Source organism: Motacilla alba, chromosome 15, assembly GCF_015832195.1.
Source record: "Motacilla alba alba isolate MOTALB_02 chromosome 15, Motacilla_alba_V1.0_pri, whole genome shotgun sequence".
Classification (NCBI taxonomy): Eukaryota; Metazoa; Chordata; class Aves; order Passeriformes; family Motacillidae; genus Motacilla; species Motacilla alba.
In genome coordinates, this window is record NC_052030.1 from 13,037,047 (window position 1) to 13,061,745 (window position 24,699).

Consider the following 24,699-nt stretch of genomic DNA (forward strand, 5'->3'; position numbering starts at 1 on the left):
CAGGGAGGTGTTTCTAATGAATGACCAATCAAGGATGCAGCTGGCTCAGACTCTGCTCAGCCACAGCCTTTGTTATTCATTCCTTTCTGTTCCTGCCCAGCCTTCTGATGGATCCTTTCTCCCTGTTCTTTTAGTGTAGTTTCAATATAGCATTTTAATATAATATTATAATATATATAATAATATATAATAATATCTATAATACTATATATTATATACATAATTATATATAATATAATATATAAAATAATATATATAATAATATAATAACTCAGCCTTCTGGAACATGGAGTCAAGATTCTCATCTCTTCCCTCGTGCTGGGACCCTGCAAATCCCAGGACACAAACACACGCTGCTGGCTCTGGAAGAGCTCAGTCACTGCCACAGCACGCGCAGAGTGCAGGATTTCAGGAGTGCTCAGCACTGCACTGAATTCAAGCCCCACAGCCAAGGGCAGAGCTGCAGTCACTGCTGCTCCTGCTGCACATCCTCTGCAGGCCTGCAGTGCCCAGCCCCGTGCAGCTGTGCCCCCCGGGTACCCCAGAGCCCAGCTGGCAGCTCTGCAGCCCTGCAGGGGATGCTGCAGTGCCCCTCCTGCACAGAAAACCCAACCAGGGGCACTGCTGCTCCAAGGCACTGCTTTACCTGTACCTGAAAAGCCTTGTTTGAAAAGTGTTGTTTGAAAAGGGGTTATCTCTGTCCTCTGAAAGTCCCCCTTTGTATGCTCTTGGGGTGTGATCACAAACAGAGCAATTGCTTTTTATGAATTCCTCCTCTTTTAGTTCACATTATCTGGGGAATAAAAGAGGAAACTCTTGGAAGCCCTGCAGCAGGACCTCACCAGCCTGGGGAAAACGAGGGAAGCAGCAAAAAGGCCCCTCACAAATCCCACCCAGCCCCTGCCCCACCGACCAGTCAGCGTTGTTCCCATCCGTGTCCTGAAAGCATTCCACTGCTTTCCCCACTCCCCTTGTGTCCCGGCTGTCTGTGGGAGAGCTGAATTTGTGGCTGCTATTCCTTTGGGCCCATAAACCCCGTGGCAGCTTGTGGCTGAACAGAATCCAAAGATCTAAAGGGAGGGAGGGCAAGGGGAATGCACATCCTAGCTCCCAGAAGAGGTACCCAGAACCGCACTGGCAGCTCTCAGAAAGAACTGGAACAGTCTTTCCCCTCCTCATTATCATCACTGAATCCCCAAGGGACCACAGTAAAGCCCTCACAGGAAACTGCTTTCCTGCCAGAGTAGTTCTGGTGGAACTCTTGGGAAGTCACAGCTAATAAGTCTTTGAAAATGGAATGTATCTTTGAAAATAAAATGTATCTTGAGCAGTTTAGGTCTGTGCACGTCAAGGGTGGCCAGTTGGAGGGTAAGCCTCTGGTATTTCCCCATAAAAATCAGTATTTGGGAATGCCTCTGTCCCCATCCCTGCTCCTGTAGAAGATCCTTCCCCCCGCGAGCTCTCTGGATATAATGCACACTTCAAACACAGCCCTGCCACCGCGGCAAGCTCAGGGGATCTCTTCTGATTTAGCACTGCACACATTTCCCCTGGTCTACCAGCATAAATGGGGATATTTAGTAACCTAAGTTATGATAATGAGCCCTGCCTAAATCACTGCTGGCAGGAGAAGAATGGGGGAGTCTGTGCTAAGCATTAAAAATGAATGAGGAGGGGAATAAATAAGCACGAGCAGCTCGTTGGAGCCATAAAAGCCTCCAGAACACAAGCTGTGCACCAAGGTGCAAAAGGATGGGGCCATCATCAGCCCTGCAAGCCACTCAGAAATGACTCGGGGAGGCAGAGCCAGCTTTACTGAGCCCAGCCTAGAGCTCAGGACAGGGGGCATGGCTGAGCCCAGCCTAGAGCTCAGGACAGGGATCAGGAGCTCCGGGGATGCTGAGCCCAGCCTAGAGCTCAGGACAGGGATCAGGAGCTCTGGGGATGCTGAGCCCAGCCTAAAGCTGCAGGGCAGGGGGCATGGCTGAGCCCAGCCTAGAGCTCAGGACAGGGATCAGGAGCCCCGGGGATGCTGAGCCCAGCCTGAAGCTCAGGACAGGGATCAGGAGCTCTGGGGATGCTGAGCCCAGCCTAAAGCTGCAGGGCAGGGGGCATGGCTGAGCCCAGCCTAGAGCTCAGGACAGGGATCAGGAACTCCGGGGATGCTGAGCCCAGCCTGAAGCTCAGGACAGGGATCAGGAGCTCCGGGGATGCTGAGCCCAGCCTGAAGCTCAGGACAGGGATCAGGAGCTCTGGGGATGCTGAGCCCAGCCTAGAGCTCAGGACAGGGATCAGGAGCTCTGGGGATGCTGAGCCCAGCCTAAAGCTGCAGGGCAGGGGGGGATGGCTGAGCCCAGCCTGAAGCTCAGGACAGGGATAGGTAACTCCAGGGATGCTGAGCCCAGCCTGAAGCTGCAGAGACAAACACCTCCCCTGGTTTCTAAGGGTCTTGTTTGCTGCCAGGCTTCCCACAGTGACACGGTGCAAGCCCACCCAGCCCTGCTATGAACAGGTATTAGCAGAGACCTGTGCGCATGAAAAATGAGTTTTACTGCACTAATCCACCTGAAGCATCTCGTAGAGCATATTGATTAAGAGAACTCTGATACCAATTCATTTCTAAGAAGTATTTTGGTTTGCTCTGCAGCTTTGTGGCAAACATCAATACATTATCCTCAGCCCAACAGAGCCGAGGGAAACACGCAATGGGACATTTTTAAGGACTTACAATTCTGGGCAAAGATCCAGCTGGAGCTGCCAGTGTAATAGTTCCTTTGTGGTGTGACACAACGTCTGCTGTGTGGTGTTACCAGCTGAAAATCCCCTCATTAACAGCCTCTCCTCAGGAATCACCTTTTGCTTCTTAAAATCAAGACTTGGCAGATCAAACTTCAGTGGGTTTTTCCTCTCCGTGTTTCTTTTGCCCCCGTTTCCAGCACTGAGAACAGTCAGTTTCTCTCTGTGCAGTGGATTTGCACAGATTTTACACATTTTCTGGGGCGGCAGTGACAGCAGAGCAGCTTCTGCCCAGCCCTTCTGAGGACATTTTTGAGTCTCTGCACACTCCGTGCTCACTGTGATTTATTTCTGCCTGTGCAGAGCTTGTCCCCTCCGAGCACTGAGCTCAGAGCAGCCAGGGCCACCTGATGTGTCCCTGGTGCTGAGTGTCCCCTCTCCCACGGCACTGGCAGTCGAGCTGCCTGGAGGATGAATGCTGCATTTCAGCAGGGCTGGCAAGACACATACATTTGCTTTCATTTTTGGGTCACGAAATTCAGTTTCATTTCAATTTCAAATGATTAAAATTATGTAAAAATACCACAACATCAAGGAAAAAGTTATTTTAAAATGAAAAAATCAAAACATTTCATTTTGGAAATGTCAAAACAAGTTGTTTCCTTGACACAACAAGAACCTGGTAGCATCCTTTTCTTCTTTTTTTCTTCTGTCAGAGATGAAATTCCAAGGAAATTAGCATCATTTCACAAAGCTGCTTTACAGGAGTACAAATTCTGACTGAATAAACTCTGCCAAATTTCCCCCAATAAGCCTTAATCAAGTGGGGCCACAAATCAAAACAAAATCATCACGATGAAACCTGCTCAATTAAAACCCCATCTCAGGGAATCCGCGGAACCTTTGGCACAGTGAGTGTGCTGTTCCCGTGTACAGGAAGGGACAGGAAGGCACAGAAGCACTTGGCACAAGCCTGGCATTCACGGCCTGCTCCCTCACACACTCACCAGCTGGCTGTGTGTAATTTGTTGAGATCAATGCTCTGAAGGATGCTGAAGTGTTAAACTCCCACTGCACTCCAGGGGAGTTTGGTGCTCTGAGAATCCGGCCTTCCATCTCCCTTTGGTGGATCTGCACACTCAGGCTCCTCTCCCCAGTTTTTACAGGGATTCTGCAAAGCCAGCTCTGTAAGAGACAAGGAGGAGCTCAGGTGCTGGAGTCACCCAGCTGCCTCTTTCTGCTGATTCTGTTTCTGGGCAGTTTTTTGGGCCAGCCCTTCACCTCCTGGGGGCAGGGGCAGCTCTGGGGGTGCAGCTCTGTCCAGGGCACACACAGACAATTCAAAGGGCCTCCTTCACTCCTGCTGCTCCTTTGCTGCCGCAGCCGTGCCCCCGAGCTGCTGTTGGCTGTGCTGCAGTTCCCGTTTCCAGCTGACCAGGAGGCTCCCTGCCCACCAGCTGCTCGGGATGCTCCGTGGGCACAGGGCTGAGACAGCCCCGTGGCTGCTCCTGGCAATCAATCAGGGATGGCAGCAGAGCCCGAGCCAGGCTGGCACTGCCTGAGGAGCTGCCAGGAACCTGCTGGGCTCAGCCCACCTCCTCAGTGCTTCAGATTTTAGGAGCCACAATTGTTTGTAATCAACGTGACAACACTTTCTTGCTCCTGTTAAGGGGATTCCATCTTCCTCTTTCTCTCTGCATCACCCACTGCAGCCACCCGAGCACAGCAGGGAAGGATGAGCACGGGCAGCACCCCGAGCTCCTCATCTCTGAACTGAGAATGGCATTTGTCCCCCCAGCAGGACAGCTTAAAGAGCAGCAGTGACAACAACAGCTCTGCTTCTCACTCGTGAGAGGGAGGCTGCTCCCTTGTCTCTGGGCAATAAATACCTCCTCCACACACCCTGTGTTCACTCCCAGGGAAATTTATATTTTCTCTGTTAGAAAAAAATAAGATCCTCCTTTAACGGGTTTTCATAACTTTACAGAAAATTGCTTCAAACCAAATAAAATACAAAAATTCTTTTGCATCAACAGATGAAAAAAGAAATTACCACCCTCATTGTAGTTTTATGCATGACTGCCATTAAACTTTGGTCCGACAAACCAACAGCTGTTGGATTTCTTTGTAAATAAAAGAAATAGAGAAACTGGCTTAAAATGCTTTTTCTTTAAGGCTGTAAGAGAAATGTAAATTCTTCCAGCCCGTTCTGGACTCCTAAATTAGTTAGAAAAAGCACTGGGCTAATGTATTCTCTGCCTCCTTGCATTCACTCATCTCCCATCTCCATCACTGCATTGCAGACTGGAAGCGTCGCTATTTTTTTTGACAACATTCTCATTTTTCCAGCTTCCAAGAAATCTCTAGACAGGGATTGTCAGTTCTAATTATGCAGCTGGTGCTGCAGCAACAGGTGCTCACGAGGGCTCAGGAACAACGTTTCACCTTTTGCAGAGGGATGCCAGGTCCTGCACACGAGGGCAGCAGGAGGGGAGGCAGGCAGGTGGAGCAGGGGAGCTGCTGACGGTGGCCCCTTGCCGAGCCCTCCCAGCACACCTGCAAGGGGCACCTGGGCTGCTGGGGGCACGGGGACGCTCAGGCTGAGCTCTGTGGAGCTTTCCAGCACACGGAGCCAGCTGAGCACCGAGAGCTCCCAGCTGGGAGTGTGCCCACGTAATTCAGCTGCACATCTCACTCCAGACACCGCAGCACGGGGCAGCCCCAGCAGCCTGGGCACCTCTGTGCCAGGACACACAGCACGGGCAGGGCACGGCCCAGCCCTGCACCAGACTGCACCGGATGCTCAAGGGTCCAGTCTTTAGGAGAGCCAGGTCCCACCCGTCAGGGGTGACATCCCTTTGACTCTGGAAAGCTTTGATCCTACCCCAAACAGCCTCAAACAGGAACAGCCCTGAGATTTTAACTCCTGTCCAAACAGGGATGGGTCATTCATCAGTTTTAATTAGGGACAGCACTGATGAGCACTGACGTGGCCAAGCACGAGCCCAGACCTCCACAAAGGGGATGAGAGCTGCACGGGAGAAGTGACTGAAAAGCCCCTGCAGAGAGAGGAGAATGCCAGGATGAAAGGAGAGGAGGAGTTTGAACTCCTCCGTGTCCCACAAGCCCAGACCTGGACCTGCAGGCACCAACCTGAGCTGAGGCATTCCCAGCTGGCACAGAACAGAACAATGCCCAAACGCTGCTGGCATCACCTGTGGAACCCACACCCCCCCAGCAAGGGCACTGCCTTTCAGCCACTGCAGCACAGCCCAAAGGAGATGAATCTGCTCAGCAACGGCAGACTTCAGAGCTACCAGGACAAAGAGATTTCCATCTTGCTAATAGGAGGGCTTCAAAGAGTTAAGGATCCAGTCCTCTTTCTGCCACAGTTTGCCCAGGAAAAGTCTGGTTCTGCTCCTCTGGCAAGTGTTCAGATATCCAACATCACAACTCAGGAAAAAAAGGGAAAATCTGTTGCAATATACATCTACTCATGCATACACGGCAGGCTCTGGAAAGTTGGCCAACACTTTGAAGTGACAGGGGAAAAATAATGCAACAGCAAAGCATGAAAAATTTCTGAAAGAGTCCTACGCCTTTTTAAGCCAAGAATCACTTGCAGAGAAGCATAAATAAGCAGGACTGGGCTCCAACAGCAGCCACAATACACAAGTGCCAGATGAAAGCTGCCAGAGCCAGCACGGCCAGGCTGCAGAGCCACAGGATGTTTTCCAGCCCTCCCTGGCTGTGACAGTGACTCCAGAGTTTGCACTGCAGTGGGGAGAGAACCCTTTGTGTGGGGACACCAGCAGGGAGGGGATTCCTGAGCTCTCCCGAGGCACCAACACCAGCTGCCCTCTGGGGTTCCTGAGAGCAGGGAGGGCTCTGGGCACGGAGCTGTGCCCCAGGCTCCCAGGGGCACCGGGCTGGGGCTCAGTGCCACCCCAGTGTGCAGCCCGGCTGCCCTGGCAGCAGCTCTGCTCCCACCAGGCTGGAAGGGAGCTCTGATCCTCGTCCAGCACCTGCAGAGCCCTGTGCCCAGCCTGCACTGTACATCCCCAGGCAAGCCCCTCCTGAGGGGGGCTGAGCTGAGCCCTGAGCTGAGCCCAGGCTGCCCCAGCCTCTCCCTGGGGACAGGAATCATCCAAACCCACTTGCTCCCCGCCCTGAACAGGGGTCATTATTCTGACAAATGAGTTAAATCTCTCTCAGTCAGCAACGAGGACCCTGAATTATTCAGCATGCATCCGTCTTTCTCCCTTACAAAAATGGCCTGTGAAGCAATAAGTGTATTTCACTTGAACCACTTGTGAAAGATGTAAGACAGTTTGGGTTCACTCCAATGCCCCTTGAAGTCAATGCGAGCCTTTCATTTAATTTTCATTTAATTAATTTCATTAAATTTGCAGATGATGCCAAGCTGGGAGGGGTTAGAAGTTCTCTGGAGAACAAGCTTAGAATTCAAAATGATCTTTGTAGTGTAGAAAAGTATCTGAAATAAATAGATGAGATTGAAGAAAGGTAAGGGCAAAGTACAAAGCTGGAGAGAAACAATTAAGCACAGGATGGGGAGGATTGGCCTGGTGACATCAGTGCAGAAAAGGATTTGAACCAGACAGGATCTGACTAGAAACTCTTCAGCTCTAGGGACTGCTGAGGACTGAGATGATAATTAACAACTGCAGCAACATTTCAGATCTGCTCAGCAAATGACTTTCGAGAATGTTTTCCACAGCTGAAGTGTTGCTCCTTTCATCTCAGTTGGAAAATTCCAGTGATTTTTACACCTTACAATGATATAAGGGAGGCACAACTTTTCCTGTCTGTAGTCCATGCATGCCATCTACAAGAAATGCAGTTTTTCTGGGTAAGAAGGGACACAAGTATTTCATCTTCGTTCCTCAGATTCAATATTGATCACAAAAGGAGAAGGCCCTGTTGTACTGGGAAATGTGTTCTGCACATCCTCCCCTCCAGAGGACAGAGCAGAGTGTGCTCTGCACCCTCCTGATCCCCTCAGTGCACTACACTTTACCAATTCATGCTGCTGCTATGCAGTTAAATAAGTTTGCAGTGCACAAAGTAAATATTACTTTGAACTTCTTCTTAGCTCCTTAGACGTGAGAAAATGCTCAAGATATTGTTCCCACCTGTATTTATAGCATTAGTTGTGAAGCATCCTGACGTGCAAGACAAACCACTGCCTGAAAATTGATCACATTGCATTAAATCAAGAAGATTCAAGGAAAAAAAAAACATATTAAAAAGCTGGAAGCAAAGGCATCCTGTTTTCCTCAGCCAGCTAAACAAGAGCCTGGTTCAGGACAGTGCAATCACTATGGATCAATACTGTTTCATTTCTGTGTCTCTTTCTTTGCACAGTCAAGTAAAATAATAACAACAACGGTGCTGCTGATGAACATTTATATTTGAACCAGTCCCATTATCCTACAGCATTTCAGCATTTTGCAAAAAAACCTCCTGACAACACTTTGTAAAGCACATCAGAGCGGGGCTCAGTGCTCATGACACAAATGTGTGTCCGTGTGCATTTCTCATATGAGCACCTATTTATACAGAACAGACAGCGCTAGCTCATTGTGGGAGTGCAGGAATTAACTGCTCACAAAGCTTTCCTGTGCTGGGAATGTTATCTGCAAGGCTATCTGGCATGAGAAACGAAGTCTCATTCCTGCGACGTTGGAGAATAATCAACCAGTGAAAATAGCTACATTTAGCATCAACAGGCAAGCCAGGCCAGAAACATTTCCTCTCACACAGTCCAGAACAACTTATGAACCAAGCCCACACTTGTGGAGCGGGCAGCAGTCCAGGTGAGGACTGACGAGATGCAGTTTCTATTTCATCTCTGCCATTTGACCTCATAAAAGGTGTTTTTTGTGCTCTGTTTATTCATGAATGTTTTATTCATGGCTGCTCGTGTCACGGGGCGGGCTCTGACGGGCTCTGCAGCTCCTGGGAGACGCTGCAGGAGCTTTCCCCGTGAAAATGTGCCCAGAGGGGCAGTGCCAGGCGTGGCCAGAGCAAAGCCCTGCCCTGGCAGAACAGCCCGCACACAGCTCTGGGGCTCGGGGGCTGCCTCTGCCAGCCCAGAGCAAAGAGAGCTCTCACAGCATGCCCAGGGTCTCTGCAGAGGACAGGAACATCAGCTTTTCTCCCCAGAGCAAACCAGCGAGCCCAGCTGTGCCCAGCTGCCAGAGCAGCCCAGGGGTGGCACAGCAGGGCAGCCAGGGGAGCGGAGGATCTCGCTGCCAAGCTGAGCCCACAGCTCCTCCAAGCTTCCCTCTGCTTGCAGAGGAATGACAAGAGAAACACACTCAATAAAATATTTCAGGAGCTGGTTTCAGCCAGGCTAGGGAATCGAAGGTGGAGGATAATTTGAAAGCATTTTGTAAGATTTTAGCTGCTTGTTCCCATTGACTCTGATGGGAGTCGTGCTGCTTTGATCTTTCAAATGCTTTCACACTCCTTCCATCCTGACAAGCACTCCTACCACGGATCTATTTACTGGGAAATTGAGCTGGGGCCTGAAGCTTGATATCTGAACTATCTTCAAACAACCAAGAGCAAAGAATAGCCAGGCTCTAAAAGAGGCTCCATCTGAACACCCACTGCACGTTGTACTGACACACCCTGCGTGTCCTGTGTTTGGGAACTGACGGTGGTAATGCAAACCTCATGGCTGCTCAATCCCCAGGGGTCAGTGAGGCTGTCTGCCTCAGGAAGATGCTCTGGACTCCCTAAGATTACTCAGATTTTTTTTTTTCCAGAAGCAGAGGTGATCCCCAGCATGGAAAGAAGAGGAAAGCTGATTACAGGACGTGCAGAGCTCCTCCCTGGACTCTTCTCTGCTGTCTCACCCAGCCTCTGTGTGGGATGTGCATAACCCAGTGGACTGAGACACAGCAGGTAAGAACAGGGTCCTTAATCCTTTCCTTGCCATTTGTGTGGAAAGCAGGATTCCATATAAAGGAGGGAGAAGGAAATGGAGATGTGATTTTTGCAAGAGAACTATGGAAATCCCAGGGTGGAGTTGTTCATGCCTTCAGGATGCCGGGAACGAAGCTGCAGTTCCAACTTGTTGGTTTCCAAACTCAAAAAGAGTTGTTCTGTCCCCTCAGACATGGAGAGAGGTTCCAGAGGAGGATCCACCTGGATCTCTGAGCCTTCTTCTTCCCTCAGACATGTGCAGGCAGGGGGATTTCCGTTGCTCTGCAGCCAGAGGGGGTGGGTTTCAGTCCTGCAGGGCTTTCACAAGCTGGACACTCCCTGCATGAGCAGGCACTCGTGTCTGGAGGATTTCCATTGCTCCGCAGCCAGAGGGGGTGGGTTTCAGTCCTGCAGGGCTTTCACAAGCTGGACACTCCCTGCATGAGCAGGCACTCGTGTCTGGAGGATTTGAGGATTTCCATTGCTCTGCAGCCAGAGGGGGTGGGTTTCAGTCCTGGTTTGAGTCCTGCAGGGCTTTCACAAGCTGGACACTCCCTGCATGAGCAGGCACTCGTGTCTGGAGGATTTCCATTGCTCTGCAGCCAGAGGGGGTGGGTTTCAGTCCTGCAGGGCTTTCACAAGCTGGACACTCCCTGCACGTGAGCAGGCACTCAGGGGAGGCAGCACTCACATGGAATCTGAGGCTGTCCTGCCTCCTGCCAGGGACACAGGACACCCAGGGAATGGCCTGGATTTCACCACGAGGGCTTTCCTGCAGATCCCCACTGCTGGCTGGCATGGAAGGTCACTGTGGAGGCTCCCTGGAGTAGAGCAATTCCTATTCCTGGAACTCCTTGTAAAACTTCTGACTAAATTGATGAGAAAAGGTAATTTCCTTAATACAGCAGCTGTGTCCTGCAGAAGGAGGCTCCCTGGCAATACATTATTGCTCACACAATTTCAAAGCTCACCTACCTTAAGCAAATCTGGCTGTTTCAGCTAAAAGTTGTGCAGCTCTAGGCAATCTTTATCACATGAGCAGATGATCTTTTTAACACCTCGAGTTCCTGAGCTTCGTATCATTCACTAAATCAATCTCCCTTTCATGATTTGTATTTATACCAATGCCCAATTCTATTACAACTCTCTCTTATGCTTTCTCAATTTCCTCTGTTATTCTTTTTTAGGTCTATAATATAATTTCAGTGCCTTACTCAGAGGCTGTCACTTCATATTTACGAACTGAAACTTGAACGTGCATTATTACTTTATTTTTATGAAAATCCATGATAACTAATGCAGTGATTCAATTTCTACCAAGAGGCTTTATGTTTGGTTTCCTATCTGGCCTCCAACCCTCATTCCTCCAAACAAACTTTTACATCTCTATTTACATACTGGGATCATTAAGGTTCTTTTCATCTCCCTGTCTCAGTGGCTTCAGAAGCAATAATGGATTTAGGCAGGAGTTTAATTAGGGACTCTCTTTTCTGTGTTTCAGGCTACATTTCACGTGAAAGGGTAAAATATGCCTCTAACAAATGCAAGGCTTGATGAAAGCCCCCAGGAGCTCCAGGCTAGGGAAGGTTTAGTGGAGCAGAGAATTCCTGAGTGGGAGATCCTGGTGCTGGGTCGTTCCACGGGAGGCTGGCACTCATTTTGTACCTGTGCAAGAAAACCCCCTCTGCAGCTTGCCTGTTTTGCCATGGTACCCTGGCAGACACAATCAGGCTGTTTTCAGCAAGGTTCTTCCTTGTTTTCTTTCTTCAGGGAGCACGGCCTTGGTCAGAGTTCCCTCTCAGAGACACTGCCCAGCCCTGCCCTGCTCTGCCCACTCCTGTCCTGCTGCGAAGGGCAGGGGAAGCACAGGAGGCTGTTCCAGGTCCCTGCAGGGGCAGCCCCTGGCTGAAGGCTGGGCTCAGGAGAACACCGAGCTCCAGGCTGGGCTCAGGAGAACACCCAGCTCCAGGAACCCTGGCTGAGTGCTGGCCTCATTCTGCCTCTGTGGCTAAAGCCACCAGAAGCCAGGGCAGCCTGCAGTGCCCGGGGATGTGCCAGCACACACTGGCCCGGCTCCTTCCCTCACTGCTGCCTGTGCTGAAGGGGAAGGAAGTCCTCCCTCACACAGTGAGGTTCTGGGGCCATCCCATTCCCTAGAAATTTCTTTCCTGCAGTTTTCCTGTGTTGAGCACGCTTTATGGTATTCAGGGTCTCATTTTATCCACTCAACAGCAACAAAACAACCAAGCAGCCTGCCCAGGAAACCGTGTCAGCACTGAGCCTTGCTGCAGATCAGATGGCAGCTGTCAGCTCAGGCACTGCAGAGGCCAGGGGGAGGCTAATCACACCCCACCCAGCTCCAGAGGCATGATCCCAGGGAATGCTGCCCAGGGAGCAGAGAGCTCCACGTGAGATTAGACACACACGTTGTTAACCTGGCAACAAAGGGCACCATCTGGAGAACTACCTGTCCAGGTGTCTTCAAAAAGGAGCAGAGCACAGACACTGCCCTGCCAGAGGGGCTGTGAAATCCCGGCGATGGGATCCTGAGCCTGGGGAACACCGCCTTCCAAGATGTGTACAAGCCTGAAACCCAGCTCAGCACCATCAAAAAGTGAAGAACTTTCAAGGAAACAGGGGCAGGCTCGTGGCTGTGGCGCTGGCCCAAGGGCAATTGGCCGTGGCTGCTGTTTGCTCCCAGCCCTGCTCAGACACGCACCCCTCAGCGAGGAACACCTCCTCCTCCCCTCATCCCTGAGCGTGCACAGCCATCCCATCAACCACACTGGGATCCATCTGGACTGCAGTGGCAGGAAGGAGATCCCCTCATTAACACCAGTTGTCTGTGTGGGTGCATGTGAGACTGACTTTTTCCTTTGCTGACAGCCAAGTGCAATTAATATAATGCTCACAGACAATGCATAAAATACACCTTAGTAGCAGCCATTGTGCCTTCAGAAGCCTCCTCGCCAGGGCAAACGATACTTCCCTTCATTACTGAAGTTTCACTTCTCCCTCTCTGCCTTTCAGCGGGATGAAATGGAGCATGTAATGGAATGTCATATTCATAGATTTCACTCTGCTATCAGCTCCAGGTCTGCACAAAGTCTCAAACACTACAACAGCTTTTCACACGCTCACAAATGCTCAAAGAAATTGCTGAGAGCACTCAAATCCCCAAGTCCAAAGAAGATGCCCTAAATTTACGCAAACAAAACCCCTTTACAGCTGCAAAATAATTACCTGCTTGCAAATAATCACATTATTTTAATAGTTATTATAAGGAACAGATTATTTAAGTTGGGAGAAAAGATCAGCTTTCTATAATACCCACCTGCTCTAAATACACAGTTACACTTTTAGTTAAAATTGAAGAGCCATTAAAGCCACTTTTTGAAGGTGCTTAGGTTTCTAATTTGCAATTAAATTAATTGGATTTGAATGCCTAAATTGATTCAGAAATCAGGCTTATCATCCAATAACCAGTTCAAGAGGACGATCCTGCAAACCAAGGCTGAAACAGGAGAGTTTTCAGCATTTCTGTGGGCAGCTGATGGGGGAACCAACGGCACTGGTGTGTCCTACAAAGAAACACAGCACCAGAGAGCAGAGCCTGTCACACGAGTAAAGCACAAGAGCTGCTACAGACAATCATTCTGGTAATAAACTGCACCCAGGAAACTCCTGGTACTCTGGCATCTCGAGCACTTTTCAGATGTGTTTGACTGCTTTACCTTCTTTTCTCTTGAAATCCTTAATTACTGCATGATTTTTATGTAACTGCAAAGAGAAAAAGTACACGGGTAACCAAAAGTCACCATCCTAAAAGAAATGCAGAATGGTCCAGACAGTGAATAAGAGAAGAAACCTTCAGTCAACTGACCTGCACAGAGTCTGTTACATAAGAAATCTGAAAATATTTCTAAATCCTTCCTTACTCAGCCACGGATGTTTTATCATGACAGAATTTGGTATGGGCTGTGATTAAGTGAAATTTCACAGCAGTGATTTCTGGAGAGCCTGTGCTCTGTCCTAGTTAGGGTTATGGATGTTATTACCAACCCTAATGACAATGCTTATACATTCCATTTTACATCTCAAAGCACTCCTGGGATTTAGCATTAATGCTCTTTGTGTGCCTGGGTGATTGAGCACCGTGACACACCTTTTGTGTGCGTCTGCTGAGACACATCAGATCAACCAGGGCCCACAATGGCCCGGCCATGGCCCAGCTGAAAGCTCATGGCAGAGCCCACAGCACCGCCCTGCAGTGCAGCAGCTCAGAAACCATCCCAGGGATATCCAATTGTTCTGCACTCCTGTTAAGGGAGGAATGAAAATCAAGTGTCACACGCTGTGTGCAGGCTGAGCCCTCATTAGAATCTGCAATGCCAAAAATCCCTCCCAGGTTTAACCATTAGAGCACGATTCCTTCCTTCATTAGAACAAAGGCAGAGCAGGACAGCATTGAAAATTCAGGTTCATTATGGCCTGTGCACCCCCGCCCTCCTAACTCACACAGCCTCCCCTTTTCCTGCTCAGATGCATGTCCAGGGTCACCCCCGGTACCTCCAGCTGCCTCTGGGAGCTCTGGGAACCCTGCAGGTATTCTATTCCACAGCTGATGTTCAGGGCAGCTCAGCTCTGCCCAGCATTTCTGTGCTAACTCCAGAAGATGAGCCTCTCCCTCAGCACATATGGACACACTCCTTGGATTTGAGCACGTTTGAATCAGCTGAAAAGATCTTGCCACGTGTATTTTTATTTTAGCAACACCAACCCCTTCCACAACGTCTGGGCAGTCCTGCAAGGGATGAGCAAAAGCAAAGTCATTCAGTGGCTATGGAAATCCCAAACATGGTGTAACTTCTGGCTCTGGAAATCCTAAACATGGCATGGTGTAACTTCTGGCTATGGAAATCCTAAATATGGTGTAACTTCTGGCTCTGGAAATCCCAAACATGACACGGTGTAACTTCTGGCTATGGAAATCCCAAACATCGTGTAACTTCCGGCTATGGCAATCCCAAACATGACATGGCGTAGCTTCTGGCTATGCAAATCCTAAACATGGTGTAGCTTCTCACTGCGTGGTAACACAGCAGCACAGAGCTCTGTGCCAGCAGCTGTGGGGTGGCTCAGAGCTGGCACCAGCAGCCATGAATAAAGACCTCACCTCACCAAAGAGTGGCAGACGGGCACTGGAACTGCTGAGCACACTGGGAACTCCTCAGGAGGAAGATGGAAGTTTATAGGCATCAACACAGGCTCCTGTTTGGAGACAGGGTTAGGGGACGGGATCAGCCTCGCCAGGGATGGGATGGTGCTCAGGCAGCAAGGGAACGGCTGTGCAAAGCCTGGGTGGCATTTACAGGAGCACACAGCACAGAGAGGCACCCCTGGCACCTCCCAGTGCTGCAGATTCCTGCTCCAGAGCCACTCCTTCCTTCCCAGTGCTGGCACCGGGAGCAGCCCGGATGAGCTCAGCCGGGGAGCAGAGCAGGCAGACAGCTCATTCCAAAGAAGAGGATTCATCTTCACTGAGCTGCACTCCTGGGCAGCAGAGCCAGGGATGGCAGCCCCGTGTGGGCCTTCAACAGTCGCAGGGCTGCACCCCAGCCGTGCTGCAGCTCACTGGGGACATCATCAGCCCCTCTGGTTCAGCAGGGGTCACATTCGCTCACTGCGAGCCCCCCTGGCATTACTGGTCAGATATCCTTTCCATTCTGCCTCGTTCTTTTTATGGCTGCAGACATATGCCTCCCTAGAAAGGAAGAGAAATACCCACAGGAAGAGATTATCATCCCTGGCTCTACAAAAACACATTTTTTTTCCCATGAAGCACAAAACCCCCAGATTCCTGGGTATTTTCTGTAGAATTCTGAAGAAGCCTCAACTCAGAAATTATTTGGATTTTTTTTTCCATTACAGAGAAGTTTTTTATCTTATAAGCTTACAGCCTTTCAGAAACATAAAGGAAGTGCAGGCAACAGTGACTGTGGCAGTCCCACAGGGGTTTTCAGCATGGATGATTACAAAAAGGCAAATAACACCACAGAAACCTCGTTACTTCCCAAGATTCACATCAGAATGATGAATTGGCAGAATATGAAAGAGACAAATCCAGTAACTTCAACAGCTTTAGGTGAGTTCCAGACAATTCCTGGGAGGTGCAAGTCTCGTGTATTGGTTCCACATTCAGAATTCATCTTTGCCACGTCTGTTTTCCATACTAGAGAGAGATTAAAATTGTGCCTTCTCCCTCTATAACCAACACCAGCAGCACATGAACTGAACTCTACAGTTATTATTACAACTCTTAGTTCTGACAGTGCATTTTTCTGGGTTTGTCCTGTATTCCTGGAGCAGAGCACAAGAGGCATTTTCATTTTTAAAGCTGCTCCATCCTAAGGTGAAAAGGTCAGATGGATTCTGATGTCAGGAATAGTGAAACTGAGTTGGAACGACAGGACATGATTTCATCATTTTCTATCAAAATGAAATGTTTAGACATTGCAGAAAATAAAAACATACATTTGCTGACTTAAATCAAGATTGTTTCCAAGAAGGATCAAAATTTTTTGGGGCTGGATAAAGGCAGTTCAGCTGGTGGGAGAAATCCCTTTATATTATGGAAAACCATGGCACAACCTTGATCTTCACTGAAGATCTCTCAAGGCACAGATTCATCAGCTATGTTATACATTATGTATATAAAATATTGCACATTCTGGTGAGCCAGATTGACAGATCACTGCTGCTCAAACAAGAGCTTCTGCTGGCTCTTCCCACTCTGCCCTGCTCCTGGGCAGGATGATTCCCTCTCTAATCCCTGCACTGATCCCTGAGCCAGGCTGGGCTGAGCACTAGGCTCCCCTGAGCTGCTCCTGCAGCCCACCATGAGCACCAAGCTCACCCCATGAGCTGCTCACTGCAGCCCACCATGAGCACCAAGCTCACCCCATGAGCTGCTCACTGCAGCCCACCATGAGCACCAAGCTCACCCCATGAGCTGCTCACTGCAGCCCCACCATGAGCACTGGGCTCACCCCAGGAGCTGCTCACTGCAGCCCCACCATGAGCACTCACCCCATGAGCTGCTCACTGCAGCCCCACCATGAGCACCAAGCTCACCCCATGAGCTGCTCACTGCAGCCCCACCATGAGCACTGGGCTCACCCCATGAGCTGCTCACTGCAGCCCCACCATGAGCACTGGGCTCACCCCATGAGCTGCTCACTGCAGCCCCACCATGAGCACTGGGCTCCCCAGAGCTGCTCACTGCAGCCCCACCATGAGCACTGGGCTCACCCCATGAGCTGCTCACTGCAGCCCCACCATGAGCACTGGGCTCACCCCATGAGCTGCTCACTGCAGCCCCACCATGAGCACTGGGCTCACCCCATGAGCTGCTCACTGCAGCCCACGATGAGCACTGGGCTCACCCCCAGCTGCTCAGCCCTGGGGGTCCCTGGGGTCACTTTGCAGCCCTGCCTGGGGGCTCTGAGTGTCAGTGTCCCACACATTGCCCTTTCCAGCTGGACAAGCTCGGTGACCAGGAGTGGCTGCAGGAGGGACAGCCAGGGCTGGCCTGGAGCACGGCACTCACCCAGACCTGCAGCGCTGCACTGCCAGCCTGGCCAGGAGCAGGGAGCACACAGCATCCCCGACTCCTTCTCTGCTCCCGTGGAGCTTTCACTCTGTCACGCCCGTGACTTTTGGAGAATTCAACTTCTCCCTGAAGTGCACCAGTGTGAGGGAGAAAAGGAACAGCTGTTCAAAGTTGCATGCTTTAAAACACTGTCTGCTTCAGGCTACTTCAAATGCTCTGACACTTCAGCTTCCGTAAAGTCTGCCACATGATTAAAAAGATGCTATTTTGCCACTGATAAAACCACACTAAGTGTTAGTGAAAGATTTATTAGCCTGCAGTAATATTTTACAAATTGCCAAGTGTGCTGCTCTCCCCTCTAATACACTCCAAAGTGTCAGAGCAGAGCAGCTGCCAGCCCTTCCCTGGACCAGAAGTGAGTGCCCACGATGGAGCTGTGGCAATTAACGCCTCAAACTGAAAAGCCAGGGCGCTGGAAAGTGTTGGAAACTTCCAGGCTTTGTTGAGCCTTGAAAAAAATGGCCATTTGGAAACAGAAATGTCTGTTCAAAATGAAAGATTAAAAGAAGCTGATTTTTCTTCTCTCCTTATTCTTGATTAAAATCATCCTGAGAGTTTATTCTTTACTAATAACTCAGCAAAAATGCAGTCTGCTCAAAAATGCCTTTTTTCCCATTAGTTCAGTGGGAGTTTTATTCTCTACAAGTGGTCAACATTGACAGCACTTTGAAATTTACACCTTAGCTTCTCTGTGTCTCAGTCCTCATTAGTGAAACACAGTCTAACACACCTCCATTTTCTGGCTGTTCTGTCAGGCCGGACCAAGTAATTTCTGATAATCATTTGCCAGCAAAAATACTGTTTCAATGGACTAAATTCTGCTGTGACATATCTAACCACATTCAGGGAGGTGCAGTTGGCACAAAAGAATCAGTGCAGAGTTTGGACCAGCTCTTTAAAGTTCTTTGAAGTTTCAGATGAAAGAAGTGAGTAATAAATGTGGACCCTGAAACGAAAAGAAGAATGAGGTACCCTCATTCTGCAAGGAAAATGAGCTTAACCTCATCATTAATCAGCACCAAAAAACCAGGAATAAAAGCTAAGCCACGAAGACATAATCAATCTGTTAGATGCTACTTGACAGCTGCACTGAAAAACAGCAACAGTAAAGACCCAAAGAAACGTAATCTTAATCTTTATATTTCACCGGGCATCTTGAGCAGGTTTTTCTTCCATTTTCTATTCCCCACTCTAATGCCCAGAGAACAGAAACTCTAATTACTGCTGCGTGCTGAAGGCTGCCCAGTAATTACACATCTTTATCTTCATTAGGTGCTGTGAACAAGGCTCGCTCTGAACCAGAGCAGGTAAACTGGAAACTCCAGACACATTTTCAATTAAGAGCTCACTTTAAAGTGCTGCTCATTTCAGCTGGGCAGAGAGCTCTCTGCTGTGGGCAGGGGTGCAGAGTGTCCTGAGCCCTGCTGGTGACAGCCTGCTGTGACACGGGGCTGGCTGTGTGAAGGTACCACACACACCAGCCCTGAGTGGCACGTTCATGTCCTGACAGGCAAGCACTAAAACACCAGAAAGCAAAACTGGTTTTTTACATGACTTCCAAATGACATGAAACATGTCTTTGCTTTCAAAATCTTTTTTTTCCAATTCACCAAAAAATGAAACAGAAGATGAGTGAGTTAGTAAGGACTTGGTCCATTAACTCCCGCAACATGAGGACAAATAATTTCCTTCTGTTTCCAGATCTAAATTAAGTCTAACAATTTGCTATATTTGGCAGATTTACCAGATCCAAAAGGGCTTCACTGAAGAGAAAAAATCCCAAACCCCAAAGGTTCCTAATAATACAGCCAGAAAAGCACATGTAATCAGAAAATACCAACACAGTGGCTGATCAGGTAAACAGGAACACTGAGGAGATTCTGAAAGGGAAGCATTAAAAATACTAAACTCTGAAATTGCTGGGGTTCATCTCATGTATAAGAAATCACCATGAAGGAATTATTTAAAACAAGTCCAATGAGCATAGAAATTGCCTCTTTTTTTTCTTTTTTTTTTTTTTTTTTTTTTTGTCAGAAAAGATAGCTCAGGAAAAGCCAAGTACAGCTCTGGCCAGCTCTGTTCTTCACTCATTCTGCCCGAGTTGCCACTGGCTCTGTGACAGGGAGCCACCAAACCCGTGGGTATGTCTCAAACCTCCCAAAGGACAGGAACTGCTCATGTGTGCCCACAGAGGCAGAGAATGCCCACCAGGAGGGCTGGTGTGAGCTGCTGGGCTCGGGAGGCTTTGGAGCTGCTCACAAGCAGCAGAGCCCTCAGCAAGGCCAGGTCCCAGAAAGGAGCAGCTCCCAGGAGTCCATGGGATAACAGCCATCCCCAGCAGCTGCCAGGGTGGCCTGGAGGGTTTGTGATCGTTTTAAAAGGGACGTGCTGGTTGTCAAAAAAAAAAAAATCAATTTTAACTTTCATTTGGAGCTGCATCTCTTGTTTCCTCTTCTCGAGTGACAGCCACAGGGAGTTTGTGGAAAGATAAAAGCTGCTGCAGATAAGGCAGCTTTTGTGTCACCTGCTGGAATCCTCCATCACTGCCAGCAGCTCCTTCCTCCTCACCATTCATGAAGCAGACAGAGGCATGCAGGACCGACTCCTGACAGGATTTCAGTGGCAATTCTGGTCCTTGCTGAAAGCCTCCAAGAAGCACGATTACCTGAGGCTCCAGCGTGACCCCCCTTTTCAGGCCAAAAGGGAAGCAGGAGAGCACACCCTGAGCCCAGCACAGAGCAGCAGCACTGCCAGCATTCCCTCAGCCCAGGGACTGCAGGCACAGGGACACCAGCCCCGGAAACGCTGCCCAAGGGGAAGTGTCAGACAATGCCACGTGTCTGACGAGCAGGACGGGAAATTGGGGGTTTGTGTTTGGTTTGTTGCTTCACTGGAGCGAGCTATACAGCAATACCAGCAATAATAAATCTTGGTGTTCCAGCAGCAGAGCAGTCAGAAAATGAAAGAACTTGTTCCATTAGAGAACAGCACTGCTCTGCAGGGCCCCTGCCTCTGTGCAGGAGCAGCCTGATCCTACCTTAATGACGTCTTCGTCTGATGATCTGCATTCCACAGAGTCCACAAGGTCTGTCACAGTCCCATCATCTTCCACAGAAACCACCTTGACAGGGACAGCCACTGTCTTCCCAGTGAGAATAGCTGTGTTCAGGATCTCTGCTTCCTAAGAGAAAAGAAAACAAAAGGCCACTCAGTATTTATATTCTGCTATTAATTCATCAGCACCACCTGCATTCAGCTTCAACGCCTCTTGGCTATGGCGAGGATGTTCCAGTGCAGCAGGACAGGCAGATTTCCTCCCTGCAGCCCTGACCATGCTCCCAGCTGTGACTCAGGGCTGTGAGGTATCTCTGGTGCCCTAACTGCTGTCCTGCCCTAACTGCTGTCTGTGCCCTAACTGCTGTCCTGCCCTAACTGCTGTCTGTGCCCTAACTGCTGTCCTGCCCTAACTGCTGTCTGTGCCCTAACTGCTGTCCTGCCCTAACTGCTGTCCTGCCCTAACTGCTGTCCTGCCCTAACTGCTGTCTGTGCCCTAACTGCTGTCTGTGCCCTAACTGCTGTCCTGCCCTAACTGCTGTCCTGCCCTAACTGCTGTCTGTGCCCTAACTGCTGTCCTGCCCTAACTGCTGTCTCATCAATGCTCCCTGAGGGTCAGAGCAGCCAGCCCCCTGGAGTGAGCCTGCAGCAGGGACACCTCCAGCCTGAGCCCATCTTGATTATCACCTAAAAACGTCTCAAGTCTTGCTGCTTCACCCCTTTTCTAAAAGGTTTCCTACAAACACTGACATTCTGTGCTGGGAGTGCCCCTCTGCCTGGACACCCAGGCTGGCACGTGGGCACAGCCCAGGGGCAGGGTTTGAACTGCTCTTGGGGATGCAGTCTTGGCAAGGTCAGGACCCCAGAGCCCCTGAGCAGTGGCACTGCCACCCCAGAGCCCCTGAGCAGTGGCACTGCCACCCCAGAGCCTGTGAGCGGTGCCACTGCCACCCCAGAGCCCGTGAGCAGTGCCACTGCCACCCCAGAGCGAGTGAGCGGTGCCACTGCCACCCCAGGGGCTGTGAGCAGTGCCACTGCCACCCCAGAGCCCCTGAGCAGTGCCACTGCCACCCCAGAGCCTGTGAGCGGTGCCACTGCCACCCCAGAGTGAGTGAGCGGTGCCACTGCCACCCCAGAGCCCCTGAGCAGTGCCACTGCCACCCCAGAGCCCCTGAGCAGTGCCACTGCCACCCCAGAGCCTGTGAGCAGTGCCACTGCCACCCCAGAGCCCCTGAGCAGTGGCACTGCCACCCCAGAGCCCCTGAGCAGTGCCACTGCCACCCCAGAGTGAGTGAGCGGTGCCACTGCCACCCCAGAGCCCCTGAGCAGTGCCACTGCCACCCCAGAGCCCCTGAGCAGTGCCACTGCCACCCCAGAGCCTGTGAGCAGTGCCACTGCCACCCCAGAGCCCCTGAGCAGTGGCACTGCCTCTCCTGCCAGGCACCGTGCCTTCCCCTGCTCTGCCTCCAGGGGAATTCGAGTCAGACTCAGGCCTGGGTCAATGACAGGACTGTGTGGGATCACACCCTCTTCAGTTTCCTAGGATTTATCCCAGATGGATTGTCCCAGATAGACGGGATTTATCCTGGATTTTATCCTGCTGGTGGGCGAGCAGCCCCACACCTCCTTCCTCACATTTTACAGAGGTGTGTGCATCCCCAGCCTCTCTCAGACAGAGCAGGGACGCTGGCAGGGTCTGGGCTCAGCAAACCAAACCAGCTCTGTGGTGACCAGTGCCTGTCACTGAACACACTCCTCCCGTTTGATTCACCAGTTCTCACCTAGAAGTGCTGAGTTCAGATTACCTGAAGAGCATCAGACCAGCCAGAGCTCTTTGTCACCTGGGTGTCACCCCTGTCTGGTACCACAGACTGGCTGATCTCTGCCAGGACACTCTGAGCACCAATTCCTGCCCGAGTCCTCCCACCCCGAACTGCAAGACCCTGCTCATTTCTGGAAAGGTCTCTGAGCCTCTCCGAGCTGTGCCTGTGAAGCTGGGACCATCCTGTACAACAAGAGGCTCTTGGTTTCAGCTGGCTCCTGTGCAGTAAAGGCTCCAGAGCCCTTCAGGTGCTAAATTCTCATTATCCAAATAGCTCCCGCTCGGAGCCCTGAGACTGACCTGATTTTACTCCTGCAAGACAAGGGAGTGAGGATTGGATCCAAGTCACCAGAAGATGGTGACTGCCTCTACTGCCTCTTGGGCTAAAGGGGAGAAGCTGAGCTTTTTCTCCTCTCAAGTTTTCACATCAAAAAGATCTTTTCCTCTTACTTAAAGAAACAGACACACTTTATTCAGACTCAAAGCAATATTTAAAGAAAAAAAAAAACCCCTCCCGGTCACTTGATATCTGCTTTGCTAAGGTTGCCCCATCCTCACTGTGATCTTTAGGGAAGGGAGAAAGAGGATTTCACAAAAAGAGAACTTGAGAAGAAAATCCTCTCCCTCCCTCAGCACAAAAGCCCTTCAGATATTTTGAAATTGCAATTCATCCCAGGGTGAGAAGATCTGCCTGCACACTCAGGTCTGTCTCGAGCACACGTCTGCTCTCAGAGCAGAACGTACTGCCCAGCACCGAGCTCTCAGGTTTGCAAGGAAGTTTCCAGGTTCTGTGGTTCTTCCCCAGCCTGGGCTCTGCAACCAGCTTCCTCAGCACCTTCTGCTGCTCCCGTGGGCTCTGCAGAGCTGCAGTGGGAGCAGCTGAGAGCACAGGCACTGTCAGCACCCGCTGCCATCACTGCAGTGTCAGGCCCTGCTGGCAGTGCTTCTGCCAGCCCTGGCACCGAGCTCCTTCCCCTGGGACGGCTGCAGGCCCCAGCACCCACCAAGCTGCTCACACCTCGTGCTGAGCTGCCAAGAGCTGCTCCCCAGGCAGCCACAGCTCCCTCCCTCCCTCCCCGGATCCATTAGTGTGACCCTCACAATTATTTCATAAAGCAAAGGGAGCTTTAATAAGCGAGCCTTTGAAGCGGCGTGATTAATGAGGTCTGCTTACCAGAGGCAAATGGAATTTCCCCTGGTAAGAGCCAGGAACTGAGAATGGTCCCCAGAAGTTCCACGAATTTCTTCTGAGGCTGTGAGTTTTGCAGAGCTGGCTTTGGATGCTCTGGACACAGAGTGCATCCCAGTGCAGCCGTCCCTGTCCCTGGCTGGCACCTGCTGCCCAGTGTCACCCTGCCCTGCCCTGCAGCACCTCTGAGTCCCTGCCCCTGGCTGGCACCTGCTGCTCACTGCTCTGACACTGGGCTGACATTGGGCTGGAGCTGACACTCATCTGGCAGTGGGTGACACTGGACAGGCACTGGGTGACACTCAGCTGGCACTGGGCTGTCCTGCCCTGGAGTCACTGAGCTGGCTCTGGGTGGCACTGGATGACACTGGGTGACAGTGACACTGGGCAGGCACTGAGCTGGCTCTGGGTGGCACTGGGTGACACTGGGTGACAGTGACACTGGGCAGGCACTGAGCTGGCTCTGGGTGACACTGGGTGACACTGGGTGGCTCTGGGTGGCTCTGGGTGGCTCTGGGCGGCACTGGGCTGTCCTGTCCCGCAGTCACTGAGCTAGCTCTGGGTGGCACTGGGTGACACTGGGTGGCACTGGGTGGCACCGGGCTGTCCTGTCCCGCAGTCACTGAGCTGGCTCTGGGTGGCACTGGGCAGGCACTGGGTGGCTCTAGGTGACACTGGGTGGCTCTGGGTAGCACTGGGTGGCTCTGGGTGGCACCGGGCTGTCCTGTCCCGCAGTCACTGAGCTGGCACTGGGTGGCACTGGGCAGGCACTGGGTGGCTCTAGGTGACACTGGGTGGCTCTGGGTGGCACTGGGTGGCTCTGGGTGGCACCAGGCTGTCCTGTCCCGCAGTCACTGAGCTGGCACTGGGTGGCACTGGGTGGCACCGGGCTGTCCTGTCCCGCAGTCCCTGAGTGGGTGCTCTGCCTGCAGGGGTTCCTGTGGCCACACTGCCCCAGGTCCCCAGCTCAGGGTCCTGCTCCTGCAGGCAGCTGTTGCCCAGCCAGGAGCACCCCTGGGGCAGGCGCGCGGAGCCGCTCCCTTCCGAGGAAACAAACCCCGTACTCAGCCACTCTGAGATTTATAGCTCAGAGCTCAGCATGTAAAAGCCATAAATCTAAATAGTTACTAATTTATAACTGTTGCTTTTTGCTGCTTGAGTGGAAAAGGAATCTCCCGAAGAAATATGATGTTCTTTATCTATAACTAACACAGATTACAGGAGATAGGATGTCAGGGCACCTCAGGATGGGAATAGTTATGCTTCTGCAAA

General features: G+C 50.9%; 1 protein-coding gene across 1 annotated transcript in view; it reads right to left on the reverse strand.

Moving 5' to 3' along the window:
• Positions 1–24,699, reverse strand: part of TMEM132D (transmembrane protein 132D) — a 186,321-nt gene that overhangs the window by 12,814 nt on the left and 148,808 nt on the right. Inside the window, exon 5 of the mRNA XM_038152288.1 lies at positions 20,400–20,543. Within this exon, the coding sequence (XP_038008216.1) occupies positions 20,400–20,543 (144 nt within the window). The remainder of the gene's footprint in view (positions 1–20,399; positions 20,544–24,699) is intronic.